Source organism: Lytechinus variegatus, chromosome 3, assembly GCF_018143015.1.
Source record: "Lytechinus variegatus isolate NC3 chromosome 3, Lvar_3.0, whole genome shotgun sequence".
Classification (NCBI taxonomy): domain Eukaryota; kingdom Metazoa; phylum Echinodermata; class Echinoidea; order Temnopleuroida; family Toxopneustidae; genus Lytechinus; species Lytechinus variegatus.
In genome coordinates this window covers 8,923,872-8,947,631 of record NC_054742.1, presented here as the reverse complement: position 1 = coordinate 8,947,631, position 23,760 = coordinate 8,923,872, and the positions used below count along the sequence as shown (strand labels likewise).

Here is a 23,760-nt window from a genome sequence, read left to right as displayed (position 1 = left end):
ACCTTTATTAAAGGGGAAGTTCACCCTGAAGAAAACTTTGTTGTAAAAATAGCAGAAAAAATAGTGAAAAATATTGGTGAAGGTTTGAGGAAAATCCCTTAAAGAGTAAGAACGTTATTAGAGTTCAAAGTTTTGGATTTGTGACGTCATAAACGAGCAGTTGCCTCATGTGTTATGTAATATAAAATGCATGAATTTCAAATTTTGCATGGTTCCTGATGACTTAATTTTGTTTTCTTTTCATGATCGGATGTGAAATGATTTGTCTATTGATATACAAAAGGTACAGTGAAAACCATTTTGAATTTTCTGAGAAAACGACATTTCATTGATTTTTTACCATTCGCTATGTAGGAATGCTGCTCGCATATGACGTCACAAATCAAATAATTGAAATTCTAATAACTTTTTAATTATTTGATGAATTTTTCTCAAACCTTCGGCAATATTTTTTATTATTTTTTCTGCTATTTTTACAATAAACTTTTTGTCAGGGTGAACTTCCCCTTTAAGGTGCCTTACTTGGTAAATACCAAGTATTAAACAGGCATAGTAGTAAGTTAGATTTTCAAGATAGGGAATGTTGTATACATAACATGATAAAAACACTCCAATAAAAATAGGGTATATGTTTTGCTAGGAAAACTGTGTGTACAGTCCAATTGCAAGGGTATAAAAAAGACTAAAATGCTTATATAAAGGATTTACATGTTATTTTTGCCCCAATACTTGTTTAGGGTCCGATTTGAGCGAGGTGTGTGGGGTTGTAATAAACCCAGTAAAAGTAAAGATAAAGCCGACGTCCATGACATAACAAAACAATGAAGATATCGTTGTACTTGTTTATGGGGTCAATTCAGGGAATACTTTTCAAGGGTACTGTTTTGTTTCCAATACTTGTTAAGGGTAGAGTTTCACATGCCAATCCTTGTTAAGGGGTGCATTTTCAGAACATGGAAAATACTTGTTTAGGGTGCTTTTCGAAACCCCATGGTCACTCATGGTATCCAGTCGTCAATGGAAGTGCCCCCCCCCCCTGAGTAGCAACTGGATTAATCTGTTAGTAGCACAGTCAGACTGGCTGTTGATGAAAGTAGGATTTGACCTTGTGGAAGGAAATATAAACGGACATTATACAAAGTGCAATTCACCTGTTACGATATAAAGTGGAGTTTATACACTTAAAGGATGTTAAAAGATGACTTTGTCAAGTAATTATAATAAAACACAAGAAACTTTATCTTGTGTAGACAAAGCAGGCCTTTTTATATTCATTACTTGTAATTCTATGTTCAAAAGCCAAGCTTGTATTATATCATAAAGTCCTAATGAGCTGGAAAAATAAAACCTACATGTATATGATCAATGTTTCAAGAGTGTGAAAACAAAATTAATTCTACTTATCAATCTTTCACTTTTCCCTTGATAATTGTATTCTGTATCAAGTAGCATTACCCTTTAGTAAAGTTGTCTTTTTTTGCCATTTTTGTAGAAATTTGTTACTTGGTTCATATTTTCCCCATTGTTTAATTTATGAAATGTTATGATTCGTCCCTTTATAAAGTTTGTGATTAAACATTTTGTTAAACCTCGGTGACTAAAATCTCTTCCCTTTATGGAGCATGTAATTTGTGAATCTAAAAAGGCTGAGAAGAGTACGATTCTAGAAATCTGGCAATATTCATTAAAACATAAGTTTTAGTCATCCAAATCTTTTCAAGATGAAAATTGAGGTCATTATTAAATTTTGTACTTGGTGTAAGAAAATAAACTATTCTATATGTAATAAAAATGTAGCTTTTTCATTTGTTCTACAGGAAGGAATTGAAGGTAAGGGAAAGAGTGGTTAACCCTAACTAGGCAGGACTATTGGGAAGAGGGCCTCCCAGGCCCTTGTCGGGATTTTGGCCATTGTCCAAGTAAAGAATTGGCAGGCATCTTGCTCATCTCAAAAATTGCATAGTGATTTTGGGGAAAATATCAAAATTTCATTGAATATGCCTATTTATGACTGAAATCCAAATTTTGCCCTCTATAAATCAAGAGATAAAGGTCCAAATATTACAATTTTTCCTCTTTGCAGCTTTCTTGACAAATCTTTATAATTATGTTATCCAAATTAAAGGACAAGGCCATTCCAAAAAAAAAATGATTTGAATAAAGAGAAAAATCCAACAAGCATAACACTGAAAATCTCATCAAAATTGGATGTGAAATAAGAAAGTTATGACAAAGTTTCATTTACTTTCACAATACACTTAAATGCACATCCTGGTAGGTATGCAAATGAGGAGACTGATGACATCATTCACTCACATTTTGATTGTGTATTTTATTATGTGAAATATGAAATATTCTAATTTTCTCATTGTCAAGTAAAATTATGATTAATTTTTCCTGAACATGTAGAATTAGCATTGTTTAATACCACACTGTATATGGTTCAGTCAAGTTGGTCCTTATCGTCAAATCTGTAAAAAATGAAATAATGCATAATTCAAACAAAAAAACAAGAAATAGAGTGATGGACGTCATCGACTGTCTCATTTGCATGTCGGCGAGATGTGCATTTCATTGTTTTATGAGAAATAAGCGAAACTTTAAATTGTCATAACTTTCTTGATTTTGATGAAATTTTCAGTATTATGTAAGTTTGATTTTTCTCTATTAATTCAAATCAACAGTTTTCTTGGGTGGACTTGGCCTTTAACTTCCTATGTACTGGTATTGAATTTCATAATTTTTACATGTATTTCTTCTTAGACTATTTTTTTTTTTTCAATGGAAATCATTGACAGTATTCACCCATAAACAACATGGAATTTATACACTTTAAGCAGAAGTAAAAATGATGAATTTATGCATTTCAGCCAGAAACAAAAGTTCACTGTAGATCTGTGCATGAAATACTGTGCAAAATTGGGTTTAAACGTTCACTTACAAAATGATGCATAACTTGAAAAATCATTCAAAATCAAAGGAAAGCCCTCTCTAGTTACGGTTTAAGGGGAAGAAGAGTGGTATACTAAAGGGAAAGGAAAGGGGGAGGGGTGAAGGAATAGTCAATCTGGAAGCTTAACTGGGATGGAGGGAAGAAGGGAAAGAGATAGATGAATGGAAAATGAGGGAAGAAGGGAAAGGGAGAAATGGAGTAGGGAGGGAAGAAAGGAAAGATGAATTGAAAAGGAAGGGAAGGAGAAAGATGAATGGAAAAGGACATGTCTGGTACCAAATTTTTAAATAAAAAATACAAATATACCTATATTCCAATTGGGCATGAAATATGACTACCTGTTTCAATCACAGAACAATAGACTCAGTAGACCAAATCTATTGTTCTCTGGTTGAAATGGGTAGTCAAAGAATTGTGACTGGTAGTTTATCCAGTACTGGTCCAAAGCTAATAAACATCATAACCACTCATTCCTGGCCAGAAGTGTTTTCTGATCATTTGGGACATGAAATATGGATAATGAAAATAAATGCAGTTATGAAAAGAGATAGGAAAAGTGTAATGTTTCTTTTCAATTCTAATTCAACTTCTGATCTAAAAAGTGAAGATATCAAGTCAGACTTCTAATCAAACAACTACTGATACACCAAATTACAGAGAGACTACATTTTATTTCCACCCTTTGCAAAATATGTGATAACTTTGAAGGAAATGAAATATAGAATATGTTTTTTGTACACATACGTGAACACGATAACAATGAAAATGTTGGTTTGTACTGCTAGAACAAAATACAACCAACCAAATACTGATAGTTCTTGTCCTGAATAATAAAAATAGCAACCTTCTACTTGTAAAAAAAAGACAATTGTTTTATGTGCTTCATTTTCTTCCAATATACCATATTTGTTCTAGCAGTACACACACATAGAAATAGTTTACACAGAAACTCAGCATGCACTTCAAAACTTTACATTTAACTCAAATGTGCAGTTTGCACTGCATATTTACATTTTATCATTCATATAAAATAAGAATAACTTTTTGTTGTCATATAAAAGAAAGAGGTGATTATTCTGACACAAATGTAGCTATAAGTAAGGATTGGTGTACACAAATCAAAATATATTTACAGCATTGTGTCATTTACCAAAAAAAGGTCAAACTACTTTTGTCTATTGAATCCCTTCATATAACCATAACTTGTAAGACTAGACTGCTATGGGCCGATTTGAGCAGGTAATTAAATTCAATTTTCACAGAAATGAATTGACAGAATATCTGATTTTCATATTAGTGACTAGAACTTGAAATATTTTTTTTAATATACATCTCCAAGTTGGATTTAAAACATTAATGGAAACCAATGATAGTCAATACACATGGATGTTGATTAAAATAAAAACACAATCAAAATGTTAAACAGTGTTTCTAAAATAACTACCGGTATTTAAAGGGATGGTCCGAGCTGAAAGTATTTATAGCATAATAAATAAAGTAGAATTCACTGAGCAAAATGCCGAAAACTTCATCAAAATCAGATAACAAATAACAGAGTTATTGAATTTTAAAGTTAAGCAATATTTTGTGAAAACAGTCTTCATGAATATTCATTAGGCGGGCTGATGTCACATATCCACTTCTTTTGTATTTTATTATATGAAATGAGGGTTGTTCAAATTTTTTCCTCCAAGAACTAGAAAAATTGAATTGACAACTGATTTAGTGCATTATATATTGCTGCAAATTATTTCATTATAAGGGGGACATATTGTTCATACAAGTATGAAATAATGAAAAAAAAATTATTTTATGTAATAACATAAGAAAACGGAAAGTGGAGATGTGACATCATCAGCCCACCTAATGAATATTCATGACAACTGCTGTTGTTATTGTGAAATTTTAAATTTCAATAACTTTATTGTTATCCGATTTTGATGAAATTTTTGACTTTTTGCTCAGTGAAATCTACTCTATGTATTAAGATATAAATATTTTCAGCCCGGACCATCATTTAAACAAGTCATTACAGACATTACCTATAAAAATGCTTTACCAATCAGAAAATTACAAAAAAAAAACATTTGACATCCATTTTTGCTTTCTTTTATATTTTTTGTATACAAAATATATATACACTAAAAGGGCTGTTCTTTGCTTTAGCATTCAATTTAAATACATTGCCCAAAATGATATCTAGAAAAACCAACAATATTTTGCTTTAGTTTTATTTACATATGAAACAAAGAACTATCTACATTGAATGAATTAAACATTTAATCAACTTTAATGTACAACTGAAGAAAAAATTCATTGGATAACATATTTTCAAGATGAAATGTACAAAATCATGCCATCATCAGGTACATCATATATGTATTCAATAAACAAGAAGACAAATTGACAACACAAAAACAAAACAAAAAAAATAATTTTGAGTTAGCTTGAAAGATAAAACTCATAAGCTGCTCAAATCATCTTTCGGCATATTCCGACTCACTATAACATTATAAAAGCACAGACCACTATATTTCATTTCATTCAATTAACCATCACTTCTGAGCTTTTACAGTGATATAGTGAGACAGAGTACCTAAGGGTACTGTAATCATTCTAGTTCATTAAATATTCATTATCATACAATTATTTTCATAAAGAAACATGAATATAAAATTCAATCCAATACAACAGAAAAATAATGTGTGTCTAGAAGTGTGGGATAAATAAACCATTGTGGTTTTGATTTGTTTATCTTAGTTCTGGATGAGAAGCAGGATTTACATTCAGATCACATTAAACCAAGGTGATAATGGAATTCATAGCGCAGTTCCTTGAGTGCTCATCTCATCTGTCTTCTTATTGACAATGGTTCTAAGGTGATTAAGAACTACCATGTCATTCTGATTCCAAGTCTGGCAATAAAATTCTAAGTAGTTGGGTCCAGATGAAATTTGTTGGATGCACAATAATAACCAACTGAATACAAGAATCCTGGACAAAATGGTTCTTGCAATAGTTTTTTTTTGCAGAGTTTATACATTATCTTGTTTCCTTTAAGAACGTAGTTGGTTGATCTAAAATCAGAATGACTTCATTGAACAGCAAGAAATAATTTACATACCAGAACTAATGATTGTCCAACAGGACCATACTATCACTTATGGTTAAAGACATAGAATAACATTACAAAGGTCTTATGTAAAAAACTAATGTGCAGACAAAAGATATCTCTGCCTGAAAAAAAAGAAAAAATAACTAATTTATTTTCTGGGAGAGTAATTGTAACCCATGCAGTATTTAGAATACACTTTGGATGGTATATCTGGTAACTTCATTTACCTTTTTTAAGCACTTGGTCAGGATTTTCATGTGCAATATTTCACAGAAAGAATGTAGTTTAGTTTTACTTTAGTCAAATCAATGTTAACAAATGCTTTAATCAAACCAGTAACAAAAACCCATCATAAATATACATTTTTTCAATAGCAGGATTTGTATTCATGTTGGCATCTGCATGACTCATAAATTTATTAAAATGTGGAACATAAAATATAACTGAAAAGTGAGCACTCATTATAGGAAGTGATGGTAGCAATATTTGTACCTAAGTCATGTGGAAGTAATCCATACAGATAGGTATTTAAGAAAGAGAAAGTAAATCAAATAGAGTTCAATAAAAACATCAAAGAAGAATGAAACCCTTGAAATCAGTTGAACTGCATGAAACAGAAAATCAAAGAAAAATCACAGTTTAAGAAAAATTGGAGAAATATAAGAAAGTTATGAGCACCTGAATGTTAAAATCAATAATGCTATGGAGATCCTCCTATAATAGCAATGTGAACAAGATGTGTGATGCTACACATACAACTTTCCTACTACTTTTGTACACACATATTTCAAAGTTAAATTGTCTTCTTTATACGGTTTATCAGTATATCTGAGGTTCTTTTGATTGCAGGAAATGTAAAGAAGTTATAATACATGTAGGCCTATATTATGGACAAAGAGTTTGTACTACCATTAGAATGAGCAATAAGATTTATTTTTACAAAGGCAAGTGTTGCTCATGTATTGCATTACTAGTCTTGGTTGCATTTTGGAGATCCCCTTAAGCATTAATGTTTCCACCAATAAAATTCTTATAATTATGTTCATCATCGATCCAATTTATCTCAAATTCTCATTCATTTTATTCTTTGATTTCCTGTTTTCACACCATCTTACTTGTTCCAATTGTTTCCTTCTTTAAATCTTAAAAATCTTTCTTAAATAAAGCTTATTTACACTGCATCTTAGCACTGATATATAATTACAAAATTACACAAATATAATAAAATAGACATGAATCCCATTTTATGAACAATCTATCAAGGCGAATAAGGAGCTCTTATTTTCCTCTTCCGCTTGCCTTCTGACTCTGGTTCTGTTTCTGCAGGCCTCTTAGCTGGGGTTCGTTGATCTTCTGCGACCATAAGGACTTGTGTCGTCCCTCCCTCATCTGTTGTGACAACTTCAGTTGTTACAACAACAGTAGCCATTTCTCCATCACCCATGTCAGTGATGATCTGAGTAGGTACCATCTCACTCTGTAGAACCTCTCTTTCTGTTGCTCCTTCCTCCAAAGTTCCTTCTGTCACCACCTCCTGTTGAACAATCTCCTGGATGATCTCTTCTCCTTGAATCTCCTGAACCACTTGCTCTTGGACTATCTCCTGAGGAACAATATTCTGTGTGACTATGGTCTGCTGTCCTTCTTGACTTTCCTGGATGGTAACTACATTATGGACACCTTGCTCTGGAGTTACAGTCTGCAATGTTGAGGAGGTCACTACCTCCTGTGGAATGGTCTGAGTAGTGGTAATGATCTCTGTTGGAAGGACATGTTGCAAAAGCTGAGCAGCCATCATCTCTGGATCCATTTCTTCCTCAGTAACAACTTCTTGTTGGACGATCTGAGTGGGTATACCATCCATCATAACTTGGTTGATATTCATTGTACCTCCTTGACCTGAAGATTCCACCATGATAGGCATAGACAAACCTGAAGAAGCATCCGAAATGGGTATCCCAGTTGTCATTCCTTCTTTGCTCACCTGCAAGACAATCTGGTTGTTATCCTGTGATAAGACTGTTACCTCATCTGGTCTGGCACTTCTCTTCCGTTTCATAGAAGATTTCATCTGCTCTGATGTCTCTGACATCTGTTCTGCAATCTTCACCATCTCAGAGATGACAACTTCTGAGCTGCTTCTTTTCCCTTTAGCATCATTTTGCCAGTTATCTTCCATCACTGCTTCTTCAATCACCACTTGATGCTGACCCCTCTTACCACGACCTCTGACCCTCTCTGGTTTGGCCATGATCTCGTCTTCCTCATCACTCTCTTCTAGAAGATCTTCCTCACTCTCTCCATCACTAGACTCCTCAACCTCCTCTTCACTCTCATCATCGTCACTTTCACTGCTTCCTTCGTCATCGCTTGTTTCATAGCGCTCTGCACTCGGCAGGACTCCATTCTGTAAAGCTTCTACCTCATCCATAATCTGTAAGGTAAGATCAAAGTAGATAAAACACTTCTTGATAAACATCTAGAGACTAAGTGTAGATTCATATTCTTTTTACTACAAACAGTAGCAACATCAAATATTAATCCCAACACACCTCTTTAAATCAAATAAAAGATGGAATTTATTATGGATCGACCTTTGTTTCATTAATTCATTCATAGTGATTGTCTCTATCATTATACCATCAAAGAAAAACCACTGCTAATTTGTGATTAACAAATAACTTATTAAGTATTTATTAATTAAAAAGCTGAATGATTCATTAAGATGCACATAATCATTAGGTAAATTCAATCATAGAAAAAAAATCGAGTGAAATGTCCATTCGCACAAACATACTGAATTAAAGTTGAAATTAATTATTAATACAGTGCTGCTTATAACAATGCAAAGTATGATATTGCAAATTTGAGAAAACACAAGTAGAACACCTCTGGCAGTCTTGCCTACATTACAAAACTCAATATAGCAGCAGTGCTGACAAGGTGGTTTACAAACCACAAGTCTCCCTGATCTCGCGATCAATAAAATATGCAATATGATCTTTTGACCCCCTCATTTTCATGGACACATATGGCATTACTCAAGGATTGTACCAAGTGTGAACACAATTGATGCAGAAAAAAAAAGGAATGAGAGCAAGGTGAACAAAAACTTGTTGACCCCTAGGTGACATTTGACCCAATCATTCTCTTGGACACACATGTGGTATCATCCAAGAAAGATATGTACCAAGTGTGAACATTGCCTTGGCCATGTAAACCTGAAACTCAGGAAGGATGTTCCAGGGATACAACATTACCCTTACATCCAAGTTTTATAAACTAGATCCATATACTCTCAAAGTAATGATATTTCAAAATCTGAACCCTGGTTAAGATTTTGATTTCCCCCAACATGGTTCACTGACCCTAAATGACCTTTGACCTAGCTCAGGATGCTTGATAATGATTACCCTTATATCCAAGTTTCTTTCAAGTCTTGTGTATCCTCTGATGCCTGCATACATGTATGTAGTTATGAAACAATGCAACATCATTTAACTGCAATACCAAAAATTTCTCCTAAAAATGTTTTTTAAGAATCAAGTGCTAATAATTTCTGTATTTAGCCAGAATTAATAATAGTATCACTATTTTTACTTTTACAGATTTAAATAAATTTAATATTTTTATGATGTAAAAGTGTCATTGACAACATCCTTCGAAAAAGTCAATACAAAATGTTAGGGAAAAAATGCATAAGAAAATATTTTCATTCTTACTTTTTAAATGTCTTTCAGAATCCCATAGCCTCTAAACACAAAAATAGTACTTCAAGGGCTTCATTTACAGACTTTAGCCAAATTCGAATTACATGCATGAATTAGCATATGAATAAAAAAAAATTTGAATTAGGGCAAGTCCAAGAATTTGCACATGATACGTATGGGACATTTCAGAGGCTTTAATGACCAGAAAAATAGTGCTAAATGACTTTGATCAGATTGAATACCCTCATGATGGTAGACATCTAGGAGAATAATCATGCAAAGAATGGTGACATATGACCTTGACCTTTTAGAGAGAAAAGATGTGCTGTTACGTATGGGACGCAGAAAAAAGGCAATTTTTTAAACATTTTTTTTCAAGTTGAGAATTCTCTGAAAGTATTTCATTTGACAACTTGTAACTTAGTGTAATAGAAGTCACAATACTCTAGTATAACTAAGGCAAGTTTCAGGTCATAAGCCAAATCCCTCTAATTACAGACTCTAATTAATCAAAGTAATGACATGTTACATATGGGACAGTTAAGTATGGGACATTTTGTTGCCGTAGAGAACGTACACAATTTTCCCCATAATTATAAAAATTGAAATAATGTAAAATATTGAAATAACAAAAGTTTCTTCCTTTTAAAGTATTCTACTGAGACATATTTGATATGAATGAAAGGGAAATTAGCCATTTCAACATTTTTTTCCTTGTTTTTCATGGTTTCATGAATTTCTTATGTATTTCTATTGTTTTTTTTATTTTTTCATGTTTTGCCATATTCACAATTTTTTCGTTTCGATTGTTTTCATTTATCAGTATTCATAAGGAATCAGTCTTTAAAAACTAAAGAAAAGGTAAAAAATCACTTTTTAGAGCACTCTTGAAATTTGATTTTTTCCATTCACTTTGTACACAAATCTCCCCATTGACATTGTGTGTAAATGTCCCATACGTAACATGTTGTCCCATACGTAACAATTTTTTAATTAACTTTTAATTAAAAAGTAAACTCTATTTTTGAAACTTTTTGTGGTATCACATTTTCATACTTAATAAATTAGAACTTCCCAGAGATGCAACAATACAAGTATTGTATTATGAGAAATAACTTTTAAAAAATCCTTAAAATGTTACGTATGGGACATTCCATCCTTGGGCAAGACCTAATTTGCATAATTAATAAGATGTTAGGGGGTCCATAATAATAATAATAATGCTCAATTCTTGTATAGCGCATCACACATAGCATAGCATGTCCCTATGCGCTTAAAGAAGAAATAGTGAAAGGTAAGAATAAAGTTATCAAGATATTTAGATTGGATCATTAGTTCAAAGTTGGTATTTTATGCATTGAAAAGATATGTTTTGAGGGATCTCCTGAATGTACATAAATCACTTTGATATCTCATTGAATTAGGTAAAGCATTCCAGAGGACAGCAGAGGCATGAGTAAAAGCATGTCCCACCTACGACTAAATCTCAGAAGTTTTGTTTTTATTTTCTATGAGTTTTTATAATTGTCCCATACGTAACACCCATTTTACCAATTATGCAAATTAGGTGCTCCAAATTAGCACAAATATGCATATTATCAAATTTTTCTTAATGAAATTTCAAAATTCAACATTTGGGCTTTCTTACCCCACCAAAGATAACTTCTTAAATTAAAGATGAAATTTTGCCTTCTAGGGTGACCTTTTCTTAGACTTGCCCATAATTTGCGAACAATGAAATATTTGTTAAATGTGGACTGATGTCATGAGTGACATGCCTATTGACTTTTGTCACAATTGCACGATTGACAGCCAAGATCTTTGTCAAGATCCCCCAGGCTTTCAGCTTTTATTAGGTTTTATATTAGGTAAATCTATTGTTCACAATTAGGGGGATTTAATATCAACTTCAATCATTTAATTTGAAGGCTTTTGATATAATCACAGTGTGCTCTATTTCAATAATCAATATAGTCATTGGACAGAATATCAATAATATCAATAGTGAACAAATGACCCTACCTTATATTTTTGTTTCATAATTCTGTCTCCTTTTGTGGTTTCTCCTTCTAACCATCTAGCAGCATCCATAGATCCATGTCTTCTCTGGCTTACACCAAGACGATAAAGTTCATGGAAAATCTGTTCAGATTCACACAGATAAAATACATGTTGTATTGGCTATAGAATATAAAAATATCACTACTGAATGACAACTTCAGCTAATATATGGAATCAAATTGTGAAGAGATTGTGAGCTCTAATGTTACCCCAAAACAAGGCATAGGCGATGTTGTGTCTCGCCCACTTGTGAAAATGACCAGAAATATCACAATTTCCAAGGGCACGCAACAGAATTGTATCAAAACTTCATTGTGAAATAACTGGGATGGAATAACATTTGTCGGAGGAGTCTTGCATGTATACTTTAATGTCGACCTCAAAATGACCTTTTACCTTACCATGTGACCTCCGGACCTCTGCAGATCTCCTAAGTACAGCTACAACTCATATTTGATTTGAAATTGATTTACGGATTCAGAGTTATGTGTCATAAAAGAGTCTTGCATGTAAATTTTAATATTGACCTAAAATTGACCTTACCATGTGACCTCAGACTGCAGCAAAAACATGCAGGTACCCTAAGTACATCTTTCACCCAAGTTTTATTGAAAAGTAACTTACGGTTGCAGAGTTATGTGTCATAAGAGTCTTGCATGTAAACTGTAACAATGACCTGAAAATGACCTTTGACCTCACCATGTGACCTCTGACTGCAGCATAACATGCAGGTCCCCGAAGTACATCTACCACATAAGTTTTATTGAAAAGTGACTTACGGTTGCAGAGTTATGTGTCATAAGAGTCTTGCATGTAAACTGTAACAATGACCTGAAAATGACCTTTGACCATACCTTGTAACCTCCGACTGCAGAATAATATGCATGTCCCCTCAGTACATACAAAAAAACCAAGTTTGGGTGAAAAGTGACTTTTGGTTGTGGAGCTGTAGGTCATACAAGAGTCTTGCATGTAAACTTAAACGTTGACCTTAAAAATGACCTTTGACCTTCACATGTGACCTCTGACTGCAGCATAACATGCAGGTCCCCTAAGTACATCTACCATCCAAGTTTGGTTGAAAAGTGACTTATGGTTGCAGAGCTATGTTTCATAATGTTTGTGAAAGACGGACAGCATTGGATTCGTAAGTCTCACCTTCAAAGTAACAAAGTAAATAAATAACAGGTTGTTAGTCTTGCATGACTGCAAGTGACAAAAAGCTTGGATGTCATTGTAGGTATGTGCCAAGTTATGTCATAAAAGAGTCTCTCATTTAACATAATCAATTAATCAAATAAAAAAACTTTGAATAATTTTGGAACAGTCAAATACATAATTTTGTACATTACATTGTCGATGACATTCAAATTGATATTCCTTGCGACTGTGCGATCAACAGCTGAGGGTTAATGTACATATGATGCGTCTATACGTACCCTCTGTCGACATCCATGACGCCAGAGTTGACCTCCAATAAGACTGGACAGATACTGAAACTTACGCTCACGACGAGTAAACAATGGAATGGTCATCATCATACCAAGTCTACCTCTGTTGGAGGATTCATAGCTGTCAGGACTGAAATGAAATTCAAACAAATAAAAGTGACATGTTAATCCCATTCCGTGACATGTTAATCCCATTCCATGCTGCAACAGACAAACATGTTTTTAGCAATAAAGTGTCATGAACTCTTTCTGAAATAAATAGTCATCCAAAATATGAATTTATAGAACATTATGAATGATTTGCTTCTAGTGATTTAACAAATGTATCAGTGTCAAAATAGTAAAATGAATCCGAACTATCTGATCTTCTCCAAAAAGTGTTAAGTCACAGTATTAAGAAAAAAGCTGATTTAACTAATCCCAATCAAACTTATGCTTGAGAACAAGTTAAAACCTAGTGAATATTTCCATACCCCCGAACATACTTTTAAACAGGATGTATAAGGATCCGCTGGCCCACATTCACAAAGGTGGTTTTGTAAACCATCAGTTGAACCCATGGTTTATGCAGATTTCCTGTATAAATTATGCTTAATTTACCATACATAAAATTGAAAGGTGCACCAAATTGAAGCTTTTTGCCGTGATTATCCATGCTATTTCAAAAACCTCAGAAAGGATGGTTGCATACTGATATTCGAAACAAATTCTTTTTTTACTCAAAGATTACAAAAAAGTACTCACTTATTGATTGTATACTGTTTGTTCTTGGGAGCCAAGGCTGCCATACATGACATGTAGAAAACTGGCATCTCCTTTTTGAATTCAGCCAGAATATGTCCCCAAGCTGACTCAGTAATACGATGTGTCTTGTCTCCTGTAGCTACGATCTGTGGACTGGGAAAGCTGAGGGGTTTCTTCACAAACCTCTGAACTTCTTTGCGTACTTCAACTTCTACCACTGCTGGAAGAGCACTGCGAACAGAAGGGCTAGTTAGTAGGGCACTCAGAGCTCTAGCATGGTTGAAGGTACGCATATAGGTTACAACCTTCTGTAGTAATGGCTCATTCTTGGGCACTTTAGCTCGCCTTGGCATCTTTACATCAGCGGCAAACTCAACAGGCTCTGTGTTGACCCCGATGCTCCTGAACATTGTGCCAGATGTGTTGGAAGAGAAGACTGCCCTTGATTCCCAAGCATCTTTCTTACCTCTAGCTCTTGTAACTTTAATTTCTAGTGGCTTGCGTCCAGATTTAGATTTTCCTTTTGGGCTTCTCCCACTGGGTCTCCCTCTGTTACTAGAAGATGCTGCTGTATTTTTCGACTTTGAGTGTCTTGATTTAGCTCTAGATTTCGCCATGGTTTCAAGTTGTTTCTGTTCATCAAAAATTATGGTCAAAATCATATCATAATATAACATAGTAATCTCTGACAGATGATATAACAGTCAGGTCATTTGATGTGACCTGTCTGTATTTTTGGTGTCATCTACCCAGACACCAAACATTCTTAATATCTAGTGAATATTTTCAAAGTTATCATGCTAAAACCAACTCACATATTTAATGAGCTGTGACCTTTGACCTCCGGACTCCGAATTCGGACTTAGCCTGTATCTTAGTGTCATCTACCTACACACCAAATTTTTTTTTTTTACATCTGTCGAATATTGTTTACTTATAATGCGGAAACCAACTTGCATATTTAATGAGTTGTGACCTTTGACCTCCAGACTCCGAATTCAAACTAAGCCTGTATTTTGGTGTCATCTACCAAGCAGGGGGACGGACGGCCAGACAGATGAACGGACCGACAGGGGCAACAGTAAATGCCCCCTCTGGACTTTGTCTACAGAGGCATAAAAATGCCATTTTGGATATTTCAAATTAACATACATTTGCATTATCTCATGAAATTAATGAATAACCTTAAAATATACATCATTTGAAAAGAAATTTCATAAGCAGTACAAATCTGGTAAGCATTTAATGGTGAGGGCAAAGAGAAAGAAAGTATGGATGGCTGAAATAAAGTATATTCGAGGGCTTATATAGTTAAACATTTTCCCTCATGAATAGAATGTGAGCAGTTGACCCAATTTTTTTGCATTTCCATTCATGAAATCCTAGTGAAATTTCCTTACAGAAAATGTATATTTTTATAGATAGGGAGAATATATTTAGTTATGACTATTTTGATACCAATAGGTGCGCTCTCATTTGAAACTGTCTTTGCATACATCATTGATCAATATACTGATAAGAGAAAATCACTTACAAATGATTTTTATTTTTACTTCTTCTTCTTCTTTTCTTGCTTTAGTCTTCTTACTTGGCTTTGGGATGTCTGAACTCCTTCTGTAATATCGATATCAGTTTTTGCAGCAGTCTCCTAACAAAGAAAATAAAATAAAACAATCATTAATAAGTGTTTTTATACAAGGAAACACAAATACAATGGGGGAATTAAAGAGTAATCAAAGAAGGTGAGGTTTCCAAGCCTTTTCTCCGCAGAAGCCTTTTCTCTTTGGACGCTGTAGTCACCCATCGGTCGAACCTCCACCATGATGAGCCATATGGCCGACATCCGTCTCTGTAGGACAAAAAAATACAGGCTTGATCAGAAGTGCACAGCCAATATGGGAGACTGCTTCCCGTGTGGGAAATTATCTCCAATATCATACTTTGGTAAAGAATTTGGGGATCCATTTTCAATTTCAGAGACAAATCTCCAGTTTGGAAGACCAATTTCCTTTATTTACATTTGCGGCAATAGGATTACTGTACCTTGGCGGCAAATGGAAATGTGATAAGCAGATTCCTCATGAAAAATAATCCCCTTTTGCCACCTACTTTTTCTTTCATAAGGATTTTTATTGTCATCCACACACAAAACAAATGGACTTCTAATATCAGTGAGACAAAATTTCTGTTGGAAAAATGTTTGTTCTTGTTGGAGTTGTTCGTTTCGTCCATATTGAAGTCTCCAATATTGGCTGTGCACATCTACTGCATATAGCATGCTGTCAACTAACCCAGAGAGCCGCTGCGGCCCAGAATTGGTTCAGTTTTATGAATTTTCTTGACAGAGGTACCACAAATGTATCTCAAAACACCCCCTGAATTATTTGAAACAAGTGGAATGCCTCTGGTAGTCTCTCCTGCATTACGCGATTAGATATAGGGCTAAGCAGTGCTGACTTTGAAAACAGCTTAATAATTATTCACAAAACAAAACATTGCTAATAAAATACTAGGTCCATTGACTCAAAATGACTTTTGACCATAATCATGCGACCTAAAATGTGCCAAACAATCATTCATACTTGATTACCATTGTGTATGTTTCATGGACTAGATCCATAAACTTTCGAAGTTATGATGACGATTCCACAAATCACCCCAACATGGCCAAAGTTTGTTCACCCCAAGTGACCTGAAACTTAGGCAGGATCTTTAGTCGTACACCATTACCCTTATGTCTAAGCTGAATGAACTAGGGCCATATACTTTATAAGTTATGATGACATTTCGAAAACTTAACCTTGGTTAAGATTTTGCTATTGATTCCCACACATGATCTAGGTTCATTGATCTTAAATGACCTTTGACCTTGGTCATATGACCTGACCTTGTGCAGGATGTTCAGTAATGCTTAAAGGACAAGTCCACCCCAACAAAAAGTTTATTGGAATAAAAAGAGAAAAATCCAACAAGCATAACACTGAAAATATCATCAAAATCGGTTTTAAAATAATAGTTTTATGATCTAGACCAATACACTTACAGAGTTATGATGGTAATTCAACAAATACCACCAAACATGGCCAAAGTCCATTGACCTTTGGTCATGTGATCTGAAACTTACACACGATGTTCAGTGATACTCAAAGGACAAGTCCACCCAAACAAAAAGTTGGTTTTAATAAAAAGAGAAAAATCCAATAATGTTATGTATGCTCATCGAAGGTACATCATATCGAAGCTGTTCAAGCCTTGAAGTATTGCAGTGTTTACGATATGGATACACGACATCAGTATAGTAAGAAACCTCTCATTTTCCTTTTTTTTTTGGGGGGGGGGGGGCGGGGGAAACTGTCATACCTTTATACACATTAGGTGTATAAAGGTATGCAATTTAATAAAATTTTAGTGTATAATAGGGTCGCTAGTTCTAATGTTAAATATGAAGGGAATCCCCTTCTTGTGTATTATCTTCTCCAAGCAGTCCCATATGCTTGTCTAGGCTCTGTGATAAAATGACAATATCAAAATCATTTAAAAAATATCACGGGGATTCAGGGAGTCCTCCATACCCAAATTCTTTACAAAAGTTTCTGATATTGGAAATAATCTCCCACATGGGAGACAGTCTCCCATGTTGGCAGTGCGTTCTACTGCCTGAAGGCCTCTAATAAAGGGGCATCAAGGATGGTTTTGGAAAGCTCTTATGTGGGCAGCTGGCAGCCCTCTGTTTTGATGAGTTTTTTAACATTTTTATCATTTTTTAAATATTTTTTCTTGTACACAGACGACTCAGAGTCATGCAGCTTCCATTAGTGGGTAAACAATGCAAAATACCCCCGATGGGACTCATCGATTCTTGTCTTAATTTCATAAAATATATAAAAAAGAACTGGGCCAAAATAAAGATTATTATTGTTTTGGTCTGAAATGCACCAAAATGGGAAAAAATAACTTAAAAGTGGAAACAAGTGGAATGCCTCTGGCGGTCTCACCTGCATCACGTGATTCAACATAGCAGCAGTGCTGACTTTAAAAACTACTATAACTCGCACAAGATGTTCAGTGATACTTGGTTACTCTTATGTCCAAGTTTCAAAAGTCAGATCAATAAACTTTAAAGTTATGATGGTAATTCAAAAGATACCCCCATTATGGCCAAAGTTCATTGACCTTTGACCTTGGTCATGTGACCTAAAATGCGCACAAGATGTTCAGTGATACTTGATTACTCTTATGTCCAAGTTTTATGAACTAGACCAACATACTTTCAAAGTAATGATGGTAATTCAATAAATACCACTTTGGCCAAAGTTCATTGACCCTAAATGACCTTTGACCTTAATCATGAGACCTGAAACTTGCACAGGATGTTCAGTGATACTTGATTACTATTATGTCCAAGTTTCATGAATCAGATCCATAAACTTTCAAAGTTATGATGGTAATTCAACAGATATCCCCAAATCGGCCAAAGTTCATTGACCCTAATGACCTTTCACCTTAGTCATGTGATGTGAAACTCATGCAGGATGTTAGGTGATACTTGATTAACCTTATGTCCAAGTTTCATCAACTAGGTCCATATATTTTCCAAGTTATGATGACATTTCAAAAACTTAACCTCAGGTTAAGATTTTGATGTTGATTCCCCCAACTTGGTCTAAGTTCATTGACCCTAAATGACCTTTGACCTTGGTCATGTGACATGAAACTCAGGTAGGATGTTCAGTAATACTTGATAAACATTATGGCCAAGTTTCATGAACTAGGTCCATATACTTTCTAAGTTATGTCATTTCAAAATCTTAACCTCAGGTTAAGATTTGATTTTGACGCCACCGCCGTTGTCGGAAAGGCGGCGCCTATAGTCTCACTCTGCTATGCAGGTGAGACAAAAACAGTGACTTTCTTCGGCTGTCGCGCAACTCCCACCGCCTGGTTTATCTGAACGTAAAGGGATGGTCCAAGCTGAAAGTATGTATAGCTTAATAAATAGAGTAGAATTCACTGAGCAAAATGCCGAAAATTTAATCAAAATCGGATAACAAATAACAAAGTTATTGAATTTTAAAGTTTAGCAATATTTTGCAAAAACAGTTGTCATGAATATTCATTAGGTGGGCTGATGATGTCACATCTCCACTTGTTTTTTGTATTTTATTATATGAAATTAGGTTTATTCAAATTTTTTCCTCCAAGAACTAGAAAAATTGGATTGACAACTGATTTAGTGCAATAGATATTTATTGCTGCAACTTATTTCATTATTATAAGGGAGACGTATTATTTACACAAGTATGAAATAATGTACAAGGCAAGAGCGATTTTGTGTCTCGCCCACTTGTGAAAATGACCAGAAATATCGTGATTTGCGAGGGCACGCAACAGAATTGTATCTAAACTTCACTGTGAAATGACTGGGATGATATCATTTGTCATAAGAGTCTTGCATGTAAACTTTAATGTTGACCTGAAAATTACCTTTGTCCTTATCATGTGACCTCCAACTGCAGCATAACATGCAGGTCCCCCAAGTCCATCTACCATCCAAGTTTGGTTGAAAAGTGACTTACAGTCGCAGAGTTAGGTGTCATAATAGAGTCTTGCATGTAAACTTTAATGTTGACCTAAAAATGACCTTTGACCTTACCATGTGACCTCCGACTGCAGCATAACATGCAGGTCTCCCAAGTCCATCTACCATCCAAGTTTGGTTGAAAAGCAACTTACGGTTGCAGAGTTAGGTGTCATAATAGAGTCTTGCATGTAAACTTTAACGTTGACCTGAAAATGACCTTTGACCTTACCATGTGACCTCTGACTGCAGCATAACATGCAGGTCCCCCAAGTCCATCTACCATCCAAGTTTGGTTGAAAAGAGACTTACGGTTGAGGAGTTAGGTGTCATAAGAGGGTCTTACATGTAAACTTTAATGTTGACCTGAAAATGACCTTTGACCTTACCATGTGACCTCCGAGTGCAGCATAACTTGCAAGTCCCCCAAGTCCATCTACCATCCACGTTTGGTTGAAAAGAGACTTACCGTTGCGGAGTAAAGTGTCATAAGAGTCTTGCATGTAAACTTTAACGTTGACCTGAAAATGACCTTTGACCTTACCATGTGACCTCTGAGTGCAGCATAACATGCACGTCCCCAAAGTCCATCTACCATCCAAGTTTGGTTGAAAAGCGACTTACGGTTGTGGAGTTATGTGTCATTAAGTTTGTGACGGACGGACGACATTTGGATCCCTAAATCTCGCCTTCACCTCTGGTGGGCGAGACAAAAATTATGATTTTTAGGTAATAACATAAGAAAACGGAAAGTGGAGATGTGACATCATCAGCCCACCTAATGAATATTCATGACAACTGTTTTCACAAAATAATGTGAAATTTTAAACTTCAATAACTTTATTTGTGTTATCCGATTTTGATGAAATTTTCGGCATTTTGCTCAGTGAATTCTACTCATGTATCAAGATATAAATATTTTCAGCCCGGACCATCCCTTTAATACATAAACATTTGGCCATTGAGTCCCAGTACAGATTGAGTTAGAACTTCGGTCTCTATATTTGGTGAGTGGAGCCGAGTTCAGCGGAACAACCAATACAACAGAGACCGAAGCTTTTGGTAAAGCAGTTCTCTACCAAAGAACATTTCATGAAATAGTCCACTTCTCGATCTGGGTTAGCCCATATAGTAGGTATGTGCGAATGCCGGAGCAATGCGAGCGCTGGTTTTGGATGCACCGGTTTCGCGCAGGTTTTGCTGCAAGTGGCATCGCCTCTGCCTGGCCGGCTTCTCGGAAATGGAGTTTAATGTGCATGTACACATAGTGGCATGCGATCTTGTGCCTTTTATTCAGTCAACGATGTGCACTTTCTGTCCATATAAGTTTCAACATGAGTACTGTCAAGTATGGATATTGGAGCTTGAAAGTTCATCAAATTTTTGGATGCATAAATGATCGAAATTTTGTGATGGTGAGTAGAAAAAAGTTCAAAACAAGGATATTTAGTCTTTTTTTAACTAATGATCTTCAAAATAAAACCAAAAATTTTCTCTGTTTTTTGACAATTAATGCCAAGAGGGAAAATAATTTTGCATTTTGGTCACGTTAATTTTCAAAATTTTTATTCATTAAAGATAAATTTGAAGAGCCCCGACAGGGGGACTTTGCATTGTAAGTCCCCTAATGGTGGCTACACGATAGCGAGCCGTCTGTGTACGAGGAGAAATAAAAAAAATGTTAAAAAACTCCTCGAAACAGACGGCTGCAAGCTGTCTAGACTATGGTATGCCAATGCTGTACACAGCACACTTTAAAACATCATTAAAATGTCACTTTTGTGACCAAAATTACTAATTTTCATACAGTTGTAATTTATTTTTCATTAGTAACCAGGGATTAATTTTTGTATTCACCAGAGCGCTCAAAAACTTAAATTTTGGGCATATTTTTGTGTGTACCTTCTATTGGTGGAAAGTAATATGGTAGAAAATTTTCATTTTTCAATCTCTATTTTTAATTAAGAAAAAATAATTTAAAGAATCAGATTTACTTAAGAGCCAAGTTATATGATGAATAGCTGTAATGGAAACAGACAGTGTAAAAAATCAAGCATTTGTCCCAAAGAAAAAGAGAAAATAAGCCAAACATTGCTACCCTTCTTTGCCACACTTGGAGATGTAACTGAGAACGTTATATCATAACCTTGTTCATTGAATAAGTGTGAATACCTGACTTCATTGATGAGAGTAACTATACAACGTCAGTAAATGATTTTTACTCTCTAGAAGCCGCCTGACTACACTCATTCAATGAACAAGGTTATGATATAACCTTGTTCTCAGTTATATCTCCATGTGTGGCAAAATAAGGGTGGCAATGTTTGGCTTATTTTCTCTTTTTCTTTGGGGCAAATGCTTGTTTTTTTACACTGACAGTTTCCATTAGACCTGTTATTCATACAACTTGGCTCTTATTTAAATTTGATTCTTTATATCATTTTTTTCTTAATTAAAAATAGAGATCAAAAAATGAAAATTTTCTTGCCATATTACTTTCCACCAATAGAGGGCGTATACAAAAATATGCCCAAAATTCATGTTTTTGAGCGCTCTGGTGAATACAAAAATTATTCCCCCGTTACTAATGATAAATAAATTAAAACTGTATGGAAATTAGTAATTTTGGTCACAAAAGTGATATTTTAAGGATTTTTTAAAGTGTGTGCTCAATACAGCATTGGCATGGCATAGCCCTACCTCTAGATTCTCCACAGGCCAGATGGTAGCAGTGAACAAGTGCCTGACTAGGCGAGTCTCCCGTCTTTTCATATTTTTCTAATTTTTTTAAAGAATTCTTGTTTAAAATGAAATCGATAGTGTAGAAACGTCGGAATATTTAGAAAGTTTAAGAAAGTAGTACTACTTGTTGATGTTGTACTACTAGAAATCTTGAGGGAGAAAGTTTCTTTTAATTTTAGGTTTTCAGTAGAGGCGTACGGCCAATATGGGACTCTCCAATGAGGGAGACTATCTCCCATATTGGAGACTTGCTTTGCAAAAGAACAAAAGAAACAACACCAACAAAAGTATGATTTTATCCACCCAAACTTTTGTCCCACTGAGGTCAGAAGCCCATTTGTTTTGTGTGTGGATGACAACAAAAATCCTTAATAAAAACAGAAAGACGGTGAAAAGGGGTAATCTAATATTTCATGAGGAATCTGCTTATCACATTTTTATTTGCCGCCAAGCCAAGGTAATCCTTTTTAAGCAAATGTAAACAAAGAAAATTGGTCTCCCAAACTGGAGACTGTCTCTAAAATTGGATACCAAAATTCTTTATGAATTGAAAGTCTCTGATATGGGAGATAATCTCTCTCATGGGAGACAGTCTCCAATATTGGCCGTGCGCCTCTACTCTAGCCTAGTAGTAGGCCCTGGACTGGTAGCCACAGATGAATAAGAAGGAATTCCTGGCTTCTTGGAGAATAAGCATGATAAGCATACGTTAGTTAATATTTTTACTATTTAGAAGCCTCCTGGCCTGGCTAGGGGCAAAGGGCAGGCCAAGACGGCGGCGGCAACTCTTAGTTTGAGGTATCTGACTGAGCTTGTTGCAGCTGCCGCGCTGTGCAGTGTATGCAGTGTGACTCGCAAGTGCGCAGCAACAACTTGGACTGCGTAGACCCGCCTATAGCAAATCACGTGTGTGTTTCCGCGCCTTTAGTCCCATGCGTTATAGATTTGTGTGTGTTGCTCACATATTTGCGATAAAAACACATATAAATACATGACATAAGATAAAATACCTGATCTGATGTTTTTCTTGGTAGTACAATTATTGACAATATTGCAACAATTTGAAAAATTGCTCCAAAGAAGAGACCAAATTTTAGGACAATATCAACAGCGTCGACAGTGGAAACATCGGATTCATCCACCATGATGCGAAGCACGACCTTTGACCGTGTTGTTGGGCTAACAACAAGCGTTTTCAGGGAGTAAGGGAATGGCCTAAAAAGTGAACTAAAATGGTCCTTTTAGAGTAATAAAATCTACTAAATTTCCAATCGATTCTGCTTTTCTTATTGATAAAAATGTAACAAACAACGCATACCATCATTGTATTTTTAGTGAAACAATGAATTTCTCCGCCAAATTTCCACCCCCTCTTTATATAATAGATCGTTCCAATCCATTTAAAT

General features: G+C 34.9%; 1 protein-coding gene across 1 annotated transcript; it reads right to left on the bottom strand.

Moving 5' to 3' along the window:
• Window positions 1-5,963: 5,963 nt before the first annotated feature.
• Window positions 5,964-23,524, bottom strand: LOC121410157. Its single transcript, XM_041602054.1, has 6 exons — window positions 23,365-23,524; window positions 15,569-15,682; window positions 14,035-14,666; window positions 13,279-13,420; window positions 11,801-11,920; window positions 5,964-8,502 (listed from the first exon to the last, which is right to left on the bottom strand). The coding sequence occupies exons 3-6, from the start codon at window positions 14,649-14,651 to the stop codon at window positions 7,327-7,329; spliced, it is 2,055 nt and encodes a 684-aa protein (XP_041457988.1). The 5' UTR covers window positions 14,652-14,666; window positions 15,569-15,682; window positions 23,365-23,524; the 3' UTR covers window positions 5,964-7,326.
• Between the last annotated feature and the right edge of the window lie 236 nt (window positions 23,525-23,760).